General features: G+C 42.9%; 1 protein-coding gene across 1 annotated transcript; it reads left to right on the top strand.

The window, feature by feature from the left end:
* The first annotated feature begins 478 nt into the window (after positions 1 to 478).
* Positions 479 to 1995, top strand: LOC123124809 (GDSL esterase/lipase At5g45910-like). Its single transcript, XM_044545363.1, has 5 exons — positions 479 to 719; positions 834 to 1046; positions 1138 to 1286; positions 1399 to 1675; positions 1769 to 1995. Exons 1-5 carry the CDS (start codon positions 479 to 481, stop codon positions 1993 to 1995), a joined length of 1107 nt encoding a protein of 368 aa, XP_044401298.1.
* The last annotated feature ends 10183 nt before the right edge of the window (positions 1996 to 12178 follow it).

The following is a 12178-nucleotide window of genomic DNA, read 5'->3' on the forward strand; positions in this document are numbered from 1 at the left end:
ATCAATAATTTTTGTTTTATTAAGTAAGTGTTGATTCATTTGGCAGCTAAATTCCATATTTGTCATGTAATCACGGCGATTGCGTACAAAATATTGTGCCAGCAATTATATTGTGTTTGTAGTAGTGCAAAAAAAAAGAGTAAGTGCTGATTCATTTGGCAGCTAAAGTCCATATTTGTCATGTAATCACGGTGATTGCGTACAAAATATTGTGCCAGCAATTATACTGTCTTTGTATAGTAAGTGCAAAATCCTTGCCCAATCTTATTCAATTAGTACCTCCTGGCCCGTATCAGTTTAGGAGCTCCTACCTTAATTAACATGGTAACTCCATTGGTATCCCAAAAGAAAAACATGGTAACTCCATTGACTGTTTCCTAAAATAAAGCATGGTAACTCCATATCAGCAGGGCAGCGTCTACTATAATTAGCCGTCGGGCGCCTCTGATTTTCTTCAGCAATCCACGTTTTTGCAGCCATGGAGCTTACCCACGTATTCTCCCTTCTCGCCCTCTTCTGTCTCCAAAGCGTGAGCGCCGACAGGGTTAAGTTCACCTCCTTGTTTGCCCTCGGCGACTCCAAGATCGACACCGGCAACCTGCTTATCTTGGCTACTCCGGATGTGCCTGTGTTCAATAACAAGCCTCCTTACGGCAAGACCTTCTTTGGCCACCCCAATGGCCGCTTCAGCGACGGGAGAGTCACCATCGATTTCATCGGTAAGTTGAACCATCTGATTCGTTGAGTCAAGTGAACACTTTGCTCAAAATTTGATTTGATAAAATTTGAATATTTGAGCATTGAGTCTATGTTCTGTCTTCGTTCCGTATTAGCCGAGGAGTTTGGTCTCCCTCTTCTTCGACCCTCCCTGCAGAATAACCCAGACGTCTCCAAGGGCGTCAATTTCGCCGTCGGTGGTGCGACGTCGCTCAACGTCGACTTCTTCGAGAGGAACAAATATGTTAATTTCAAGCTTCTAAACAGTTCTCTGAACGTGCAGCTGGACTGGTTCGAGAAACTCAAGCCATCGTTTTGCAAGACGGCAGGTCTGCGACACGCTCCCTTGTCTAGCCGTCCGTTACAGTGCATGATCCTCGGCTGTTACATACATACTGAGAAACTGCTTGATACCTACAGGACCGAGTGAATGCTTCAGTAAAACCCTCTTCGTCGTCGGGGAGTTTGGAGTGAACGACTACAACCTGGCATGGGGTGCGGGGAAGTCTGAAGGCGAAGTGAGGGCTTATGTACCTCAAGTTGTGCAAAATATTGCCAATGCCGCTGATGTATGTTTACATTTTGCGATTTCTTTAGTTTTGCTTCAGCTTTTTTGTACACAACACACCATTTTTGCACTGTGATGAAATGGTGCAGAACTTCATTACCTTGGTACAACAGGTGCTTATCAAAGGAGGTGCAACTTACGTGGTCCTGCCGGGGATCCCGCCGATCGGGTGCTCGCCGTCCCTGCTGGCGACCCGCGTGAAGCTCAACAAGGCGAAGGAGTTCGACCAGCTCGGCTGCCTAAGCGACGCCAACCGCGTGGCCAAGTACCACAACACCAAGCTGCGTGATGCGATCGACGGTCTGAGGCGCAAGTACGCGCATGCCAAGGTCATCAAGGCTGACTTCTACAACCCTATCATCGAGATCCTCCAAAACCCCGGACGGTTCGGTACGTAAGGAAAAGAAAGCCCAGAAGTTCTACCTGCGTGCAAGGGTTTGCATGAGTTTTCTGAAATTTTGCGACCAATCTGCATGCATGCAGGAGTGGCCGGCGGCGACGTTCTGCGGGCTTGCTGCGGAGGCGGCGGGAAGTACAACTGGAACATCAGCGCCGTGTGCAGCCAACCGGGGGTGGCCGCCTGCAAGGATCCCTCGGCGTTCGTGAGCTGGGACGGGACGCACTTCACGGAGGCCACGTACCGCCACGTCGCCAAAGGGTGGCTCTCCGGTCCTTACGCCGATCCGCCCATACTGAATGCTAATAACTAGTACTCCCTCTGTAAACTAATATAAGAGCGTTTAGATCACTAAATTAGTAATCTAAACATTCTTATATTAATTTACGGAGGGAGTATTAGAGAGGAGCCCGGAATAAAACCGTTACAGGTGTCGTAAAGAGTTCCACGGTTCACGAACATGTTAATACCATGTTTTAGAAGGAATCAATAAAAGTTAGCATAGACAATTGATCCGCCCATACTGAATGCTACTAGCTTTTTTTTTAGACAATCTGAATGCTACTAGCTATTGTTGCATATGCTGTACTTCTGATCTGAAACGCATCGTGAAACTCAATGGCTCGAGCAACAAAGTGAGTAGAACGGAAATTATACTCGACGAGCTAGCGTCCAGTTATAAACAAATCCAAGAAGAAAACGCTTCCTTCCAACCGATGGATTTCTCGCTCGCGTACGCCGTCTTCAGCGCGCGCCACGCGTCCGATGGGCCCACGCGCCGCTTAACTCTCTTCCTCCCTTATCTCTTCCGCCTGATGCGCTCCCACCCTGGCCAAATCGCCCATGAAAAGACTACAGCGCGAGATGCAGCCGGCAAAGGCCAAGTCGGCGCCGGAGCCCAAGAACAAGGGCGCCGTGGCGCCCGCGCGGGCGCTGGCGGCGGAGGCCTTCACGGCGCGCGAGCTCGACGCGGCGGAGCAGCTCATCCATCTCAGCGAGAGCAGCGCGTCCTCGGGCACCACGGGTGCCCACCCCGTCGCCTACGCCGCGGCCTCGGGCGGCTCCTCCCCGCGCTCCGTCAACGGATGAAGCAACGCGGAGGCTGCCGGAGTTGCGATGCGGGGCTGCAACAACCGGTGAAGCAGAGGGGGCTCGCCAGCGTTGCGATGAAGCATCGCCGGGGGGCCGCCGGAGCTGCAGTGAAGCACGCGGGGTTGTTGAAGCGTCGCCGGAGCTGCAGTGAAGCGTCGCCGGAGCTGCATTGAAGCGCCGGATGGCCGTTGAAGCTTCGCCGGCGTTGCAATGAAGCGCCGATGGAGCTGCAATGGAGCGACGCCGGGCGCCGGCGGTGCTGCGCAGTGCTGCCATGGAGAGCTTCTGCGTGGTGCTGCCATGGGGGAGATGCCTCATCCTGCGGCTGAGAGCTTCCGAATCGGATGGTTCTAGGGGCGGTTTAATTCTGCCAAACATCAGCCGGCCTACGCCTAGCATCGGCCATCCAAGAAAGTCCAAAATTTTATTTTTGGAGACATAACATAAAGCAGAAGTTTTTTTTAAGTCAACAGAAAAAAAAACATGTCCCCAAAATTCATGTGACATGTAAAAATAACATTAACACGGAAGAAATTTTTATGTGTAGCTACATCCAGGCAAAGAAGTGCACAGCTCATGGCCATTATGCTCTAGACCAAATCATGGCAATCGTGTGTAAACATGGTGTTAAATTGACATGACAAAAAAATCAAGTTGATATGGCAACAAAAGTTTTTAGTTTTTCATGATAATGATGCAAAAATGAAAAACAAAAAATAAAATTGGCAATGATCGAAAAATTAGAGTTGTCTTGACATTGCAAAAATTGCAAGAAAAAACAAAAAATTCCACGCTCTTAGTAACCATGCTCTATATTTTCGCTAACATAACATAAAAATCACAAATCGAATATTGCCATGATAAAAATATGTTAAAATTGCCATGTGATTAGAAAATTTACTTAAATTTAGATAATATAATTTGCCATGACTCTTAATAAAATAAATTGCCATGCTCTATGTTTTCTTTGTCATATAACATAAAAAAAGCACATATAGAAAATTGCCCATGGTGGAACATAAATAAAAATTGCCATGCCATTATAAACAAAATTACCATGATGCAGATAATATAAAATGTCATGCTATTTAAAAATAAAATTGCACACAATATAATTAATAAACTTTCCATGGTCTAAGAAGGGAATAAAAATTTGGTTTTCGATGAAAAAGATGAAAAATTGGAAATGTATAAAATAAAAATATTGTCATGGTCGAGAAAATAAAATTTGCCATCCTATAAAAGAAATTGCCATGCTCTTAATAACAGAATGTCCATCCTCTATTTTTCTGTTGTCATAAAATAACAATCACACACAAAAATTGTCGCGATTGAAAATAAGTAAAAATGCCATGCCCTTAAAAATAAATTTACCATGATCTAGATAATAAATATGCCATGATCTATATTTTATTTGTCATAACATAAAAATCGTGCATACAAACTTGCCACGGTCGAACTAATAAAATTGGCATGCAATTAAAATGTTTTGCCATGATCTAGATAATAAAATTTGTCATGCTTTTAAAAAATAAAAAAAGCCATGGTAAGTTCGATAATTTTGCCATGGCATGCATGTTCAATAAAATTGCGATGGAATGTGCCCAATAACAAAAAAATGTCGTAATTTATGTAGATTTGTTGTGATGCTCTATATGAACATGGCCATATATGATAAGGTACCATGACACAGTATATTATTTGTTACAAGAATTGCCGTGATTTAGAAATCAAAAATTGTTTAAAAGAATTGCCCATGAGACAAATATACTTCTGTTTCAAGAATTTCCATGATTTTGAAAATATCGTTCATAGAATTGTCGTGTGACCATTACAAATCTTCCCTACAACTTGCCATGTGTTGGGAAACATAAAGTTTTGAATCCCCATGTGACCATTACAAAAAAATCAAACTTGCCATGTGATAGAGAAAAAAAAATGTTCATGAATGCCATTGATCACTATATAAACATACTAGACGAATTTCCATGTGTTAGATAACATTTTGGAAGAACAAAATAGTGAAAAAATTGCCATCGCAACCAAATTAGTATTGTAATTTGGAATGGTGACGATCGTTAAATGGCATTGACAAATACTAACAAAAAAGATGGCAATTTTCAAAAAGGAGAGCACGTTGTTTCTGCCTAAAGATTTGTTATGGTCTAATAAGAAAATGGCATGGTCTAAAATAGGAAAAATTCCATCGTTTAAAGAACAAAATGTCATCCTCTGAATAATAAAAATGCCATGCTACCTACACTAAAGCTACCATGGTCTACTTAATAATTTTCCATTGTTTAAATAATAAAAAATGGCATAGTCTAGACAAATAAAAATGCCAAGGCCAATGCAATGAGTTTGCCAAGGTCAATACAATAAATTTGCCATGAGAAAATTTATTGAAATGCAGTGTGAAACTTAATGTGACCATGTTGGAAACATGAGAAAGTTTGCCATGGCTAGTTTGTAGCTAAAAAGCAAAGTAAAGTTGCCATGTAATTGAACATGGACCGAATACAAATTAAGATGCCATGACAAAAAGTCTCTAGAAAGTTTGTCGTGGCATGACTTATAAATGTATTAGAAAACTTAAGGTGGCTTGGCAAAAAGGATCTTCAATTTGCGGTAACTATTTAGATGTAGAACAACTACTTCCCATGGATGGTAATAGAACAGAACATCGCAAATGTTTATAAAAACTGCAATCATGCGTACACAATATGTGCCATTATACTCTAAAAATACACGTCATGGCAATTGTCTGTAAACATTGCCACGACAATTGTCTGGAAAAAAATGCCATGCATGAGAAACTAAGTTTGGCCATAACTTAAGACATAAAAAATTAGCTATATTGTATGAACCTAAGTTGCCATCAATGGAACCCCAGATTTGCTAAGCACGACAAACTATTTTCCCAACACTTTCACCAAAAAAAGAGTAGCCATGAAGTTTGTCGATTCATGAAGTTTTTCATCATGCAAAATTAAGACAACTAAAAATCCTACATCATTGTACGATTCTTGCCAAGTTTTTGAAGAACATGGCAAGTTTACAGAAACATATGAAATTTGCCATCGGCCAATAATTTTACTAAAACTGCCATGGGCCCATGTTCAATCACAAGTCTCAACCGTAAAAAATAAGTCGGCTAGTTTTCAGTCGGTCACTGATAAACATGTCATCATCAACCCTGAGACATTGACCGCCAAAAACTCATCTTTGACTAGTAAAATGTCCGTGCGTTGCTACGGGCCTTTTAATTATTATTTTGTGAATCCATACTTACCAGTGAAAGGTTTTTGGTATAAGATAAACTCCAATGGGGCCCTGTCATATATTGCTTCAAGTGAATACAGTTTTTTTGCAGGAAAAATATTTATAACCCACACATGATGAGACGCTATAGCAGTCACCAATCATCCAAAGAGTGCATTCATACCCATGGCATTACGTATTGAGTCCAGCACCCAGTTCCACACCAAGTGATCTCTTGTAATATGATACTCTTTTGACCCACATCTTTGTATCTACTTGAAACACGTTTACACTATCATCCATAAGGGAGGCCTTGCATATGGTTTAGACAACCTATTTAGCCACTTATCAAGGGAGGAACTTTACTAATGCAATTCTGCAACTCGAAATACCTACACAAAATAAAACCTATAATCAATCAAACAAAAATATTAAAAAAACGTTCTTTCTTTCTGTTTGTCACTATTATTTTGCCTCTCCTCTGCTGCAGCTTAGCATGGCCAGTGCAAGCAGCCCCAAGGAGAAGCACTCCTTCAGTGGAAGTCCACTTTTCTCAACTCCACCTCTCTGTCGTGATGGTCCGCCGATACCGTTTCACCTGCAATATTTTGAACATGCTAACGCCATTAAAAATTTACAACAATTGCACATTTATCTGAAGATAACTTCAGTGGAGACATTAGGATAACGAGGTTGCGTGGTAAAGGAAATGTGTGTAGTTTGACACGAAGAGGTGAAAAATATCTCAGTCAAAAACATAACTCGCACCTGAATAAGCATGGTGAATTAAATATCTTTAGAAAGAGGCCATTCCTTCAACAATAGCGGGCCGCTGTTCTTCGCTCGGCATAGCAAAAAGAAACAAACATTGACGAAGGATCTAAAGGAGCACAAACAAAGCAATGCGAGAAGATGCAGCAAGAAAGAATAGATGGATCTAAGAGACTGATGAGCAACACACGAACAACTGTGCTTTCTTAAGTAGATTTTTTTTTCTTGGAAGCTTCCTAAACAAAATATTTGTTAATAATATCCGATTCTCTTCAATTCAAGTGAAGTCGTGAACTCAAATACTACAGAAGGAAAACTTTCAAAAAAGTAGGCATGTCCCTACTACAATGTCGAACAACTTTTGCATCAATCAAAAGGGTAAAAGTCACAAATAACTCACCCCTTGAGTTTTGGGTAGATTTCCAGCAGATAATTAAACCTTCTCCATCGCCACCCCCACCGTGGACAATACCTCCTGCCTCCACATCATCAGATCATAGATCACTATCCCCATGTGAGGCAAACCGGTGGTTGGCTTAATCAGATTTCTCACGTTCCTTGTTTAGCATCTGGGATCACATAAAAGACCAGAACACTTGGCACAACATTTACAGAAAATAGGACACATACCAATACACCGAAGGAAGCAAGGATGGCAAAAGCAGCCGGAGCAAAAACCAACAATAAGGGCATTAGAACGGTCGATGCTCCTGACAAGGGCAAAGGCGAGTAGCTTACCATCTTGGAGTATGGGGAGTCATTGATCTACCGTAGCGGCGCGGTTCCATGCTTGAGGTACTCACGGTGGAAACCATAGGAGTAACTAAACTCTATGGGCTCAACTAAGGCCAAGTGATGATTGTAACTATAGCTCTCTAATCTAGTGGTAATACCTTCAATTACAGAAAATGAGCTATTAAATTCAGTGATTAATACCTTCAATTATTAACTATAGCTAGTTGCTTCGTAAATCTAGTGGTGTTAAAATGACATGTGCACAAAATTTAAAATTTTGGTTGCTCTCTAATCTAGATACTAACCTCACATGTCAATTCAAGTTATCATAAAGTAATAGGAACAAAGGCATTTTTTCATTTTAAACGTTGATTTTGACTTTCGAGCCTTGAAGCCTGCACATACAATTTTTGTAGAAGAATAATAATATGCAAGTACATAACTGCATATGCATGTGTAGATGCCTAACATCAGCTACTTATCTAAATAATCATTTCTTATGTATTAATTGTGGAACAAACATTTACAGAAAGACGCTAAAACATACATGATGTTGCGTGCATACTATGGCATTTCATCAAGCCTGTAGTGTGCAAGAACCATCAATGGCGAATACAAGTGACCTACCTGTTCAAGGGATGACCTGATGAGCCCAATATTGTGCATGGCAGAAGCGAGGCTATACATGTCGAATGACTTTTACGATTTGTCATTCCCTTAAAGAAGCAGCCAAAACCAATGGATTGCATCGGGACTCCACGACCCACAAAGAATAGGCACAGTTGCTACTGCTAGTGTTGCCCAGCCCGACTGAGATATAACACCATGACAGTGGCAACGACCCCGTCAAGGCCGCGGCCGCCCTTGCCCTGCAGCTAGTAGGAACAACAATAACAACAACAACTATCATAATTGTAGAAGATTTATAATGTTTCAAAGCATCACATCTCTCAATAAGCATATTTACAAGCATGCCATTTACAACATTCCTAAATGTGGAAATACTTCACATAGACAACAAGCTAATAAAAATGATCATTCATAGATAGAACCAAAGCAGGTCAATCTAGCATATATTCATTAACACAGTACAAATTCAGATCCTACATAGATTACTAACATCAATTATTCATCCACCACCGCCTCTCTCTCTCAACTTGCCAAAACATGAATTGAATGAAAGGGCAATATCCATTTATTATTTGGGGACTAAGATTTGTTCGCGTGTAGTGAGAAAGATATACCTTTATCCACTTTCTTTATTAGATTATTTTTGGATTTTATCCAGACTTAATGTTACATGTTTGCATACCTTCAGAAGGGCCTTTCCAGTTCCATCACAAAACCTGCATAAGTGTTTCCTATTTCAATTCTGAATTGACCAAAGGCTCAAGCATTGCAGGTATGAGAATTAGTACCAAGGATAACCTACACATAATATGAGCCAAGTTAAGCCTGTACAGCAAAATCACAAGCTTTCAGTACTTAGTATAGTAGTGAATTACCTCATCTTGTTGGGATACAAAAAATGAAGAGAGGGCAAGGGAGAGGAGGAAGGCCCATGGCTCCTTGCTGGCACCGCAGTCAACACCAAATGGGATAACACTCCAAGTTTATCTTTATGTCATCCTCGCTACCGTCATCCGAACCACACCACTACCTCAGCACAGCCTGATCATTCTTCAAGGTGAGGTGAGGAATTCCCTACAACTGAAATAAAAAATGACCTTAATGCAAAATTAGCAAAAAAGAACATGAATAAGCTTGGCATACTACTGAAAAGATGATCCTCCGATAGTCATTCTTCCTGTTCATAAAGAAATTACTTGTGGATATAATTAGTTCATCAAACGTTGGATATAAGAAAACATTTTCAGCTTCACATGGGTCAATTATCTTACTGCTACCTATCATTGTATGATGCTTTAGTTCCAAGAATGTGGCTCCTTAACAACAAGAATGTGGACACGTTGTGCAAAGCCGTAGACACCCTATATACAGCAGAATGCTTTCAGTCTTAAGAATGTGAAGAAATAACAAACTTGTGATGTGGCATGTGGTGGAGGTCGTGGCCAGAGTGGCGGGGTAAGGTTTGAGGGGGTTGTCGTGCCCTCATGCAGTGGCCACACACGCGAGCTGCTTGAGGGCTCATGACGCACAGTGACCTTGTGAAAGATCGTGGATGTCGCCTAGAGGGGGGGTGAATAGGCGTTTTAAAATAATTACGGTTTAGGCTTGAACAAATGCGGAATAAACCTAGCGGTTAATTTGTCAAGCACAAAACCTACAACAACTAGGCTCACCTATGTGCACCAACAACTTATGCTAAGCAAGATAAACAACTATGTGATACAAGATATATGACAAGAACCAATATGGCTATCACAAAGTAAAGTGCATAAGTAAAGGGCCAGGTAAGAGATAACCGAGGTACGCGGAGACGACGATGTATCCCGAAGTTCACACCCTTGCGGATGCTAATATCCGTTTGAAACGGTGTGGAGGCACAATGCTCCCCAAGAAGACACTAGGGCCACCGTAATCTCCTCACGCCCTCGCACAATGCAAGATGCCGTGATTCCACTAAGGGACCCTTGAGGGAGGTTACCGATCCCGTACAAATTGCAACCCTTGGGGGCGGTCACCGAATCCGTACACTTTGGTAACCCTTGGGGGCGGTCACCAAAACCCGTCAAATTGCTCGGGGCGATCCCCACAACCTAATTGGAGACCCCGACGCTTGCCCGGAGCTTTACACCACAATGATTGAGCTCCGAACACCACCAACCGTCTAGGGCGCCCAAGCACCCAAGAGGAACAAGCTCAAGGGTACCAAGCACCCAAGAGTAATAAACTTCTCAACTTGAACTTCCACGTATCATCGTGGAGAACTCAAACCGATGCACCAAATGCAATGGCAAGGGCACACAGAGTGCCCCAGTCCCTCACTCTCAAATCCCACCAAAGCAACGAAAGCTATGGAGGAAAAAGAGAGGAAGCACAAGAAGGAGAACACCAAGAACTCCAAGATCTAGATCCAAGGGGTTCGCCTCACATAGATGAGAAAGTGATTGGTGGAAATGTTGATCTAGATCATCTCTCTCTTTTCCCCCCAAAACTAGCAAGAATCCATGGAGGGATTGAGAGTTAGCAAGCTCGAAGAAGGTCAACAATGGGGGAAGAACACGAGCTCAAGAGATAGGCCTCAATGGGGAAGAAGACCCTCTTTTTATAGGAGGGTAAATATCCAACCATTATCCCCATTTTTAGCCTGCAGCAGGTGGTACTACCGCTCTAAGGAGCGGTACTACTGCTGGCTGCAGCGGTACTGCCGCTCGGCCCAGCGGTACTACCGCTGGGACCTCGCATAGCGCCTAAGGGAGAAGGAACAAAGAGGAGGGTCGTTGAGTGGCACTAGTAGCGGTAGTAGGGGCGGTACTACCGCTTACAAGCGGTACTACCGCTCCTACTGCCGCTGCTACTGGTGCAGAACCCGACACGAGACACGCAGGTCTCGAGTCGAGGCGTTACCAGCGCGGAACTGGCGCCATACTACCGCCTGTGGCCGTGGGCGGTACTACCGCCTGTGGCCATGGGCGGTACTACCGCTTGTGGCTTTCAGCTGTACTGCCGCTCCAGGGCCACGGTACTACCGCTGGCGCCTCACAAGACACTCCCAAGCAAAACAGATGCACAGGGAAACCAGAACTGCCACAACTTCTGCAAATGAGCTCCGAATAGAGCAAACTCAAGCTTGTTGGATAGATGACGACGAGTAGCATCCAACAGCGACCTCCAACAGAGAAGAACCGACATAACCTCCAACATCGAAAACATCATAGAAGATGCACATGAACTACGTTTTCGATGAACTCGAGCTAGTCAAGAAGAAGATCACAAGCTCTAAAACTCAAAAATAGAAACACCAAATAAGAACCAAGAAATATGACGCAAGGATGCAATGGTTTGAGCTCTCTACAAACGATACGATCCAGCTACTCATCGAGAACCCCCCTTGATAGTACGGCAATCAATCCTATAACCCGGTCTCCCAACTACCACCACGAGACCGGTAAAATAGAAAACCTATCAAGGGCAAACCTTTTCCTTGCGCATAATCCACTTAAGCTAGATGATGATGATCTTATCCTCCTCAAGATGGACCACCTTTCTTGATTGTGTTGGGTCGATGAAGATCGGTTGATTGCTCCCCCATAAACCACTATGGGTGAGCCACCCTTCGACACATCTTTACCAGTCCATTGACACCACAATGGACGGCAAGCTTCAAGCACTTGATCTCTTCATGATGCTCCACTTGAACTTGCACACGGCAATCTTGATGACGATCACCACTTGATGTCATCCTCTCCATGGGTTGTATGATGTCTTCCTCTTGACGCAAGCCCATGGACATATACCTAACCCCACATAGAACTATCACATAGACCATGGGTTAGTACATAAAGTGTAATGAACAATGCTTACCATACCATGGGATCACTTGATCCCTCTCGGTACATCTTCTATGCTTTGTGAGTTGATCAACTTGATTCACTCTTGACTTAGTCTTGATCAACCTTGAATCTTTCCAACTCTCTTCATTTGGATGATGTCTTGAAGGTAAACATGAGTGA

The sequence above is a fragment of the Triticum aestivum genome, chromosome 5D (assembly GCF_018294505.1).
Source record: "Triticum aestivum cultivar Chinese Spring chromosome 5D, IWGSC CS RefSeq v2.1, whole genome shotgun sequence".
NCBI lineage: Eukaryota > Viridiplantae > Streptophyta > Magnoliopsida > Poales > Poaceae > Triticum > Triticum aestivum.

What these genes read in the sequence shown, in the direction of transcription:
- LOC123124809 (XM_044545363.1), top strand. Translation starts at nt 479, where the DNA reads ATGGAGCTTACCCACGTATTCTCCCTTCTCGCCCTCTTCTGTCTCCAA. An exon ending in AGTCACCATCGATTTCATCG is followed by an intron (nt 720 to 833) that starts GTAAGTTGAACC and finishes GTTCCGTATTAG; the next exon opens with CCGAGGAGTTTGGTCTCCCT. An exon ending in ATCGTTTTGCAAGACGGCAG is followed by an intron (nt 1,047 to 1,137) that starts GTCTGCGACACG and finishes TGATACCTACAG; the next exon opens with GACCGAGTGAATGCTTCAGT.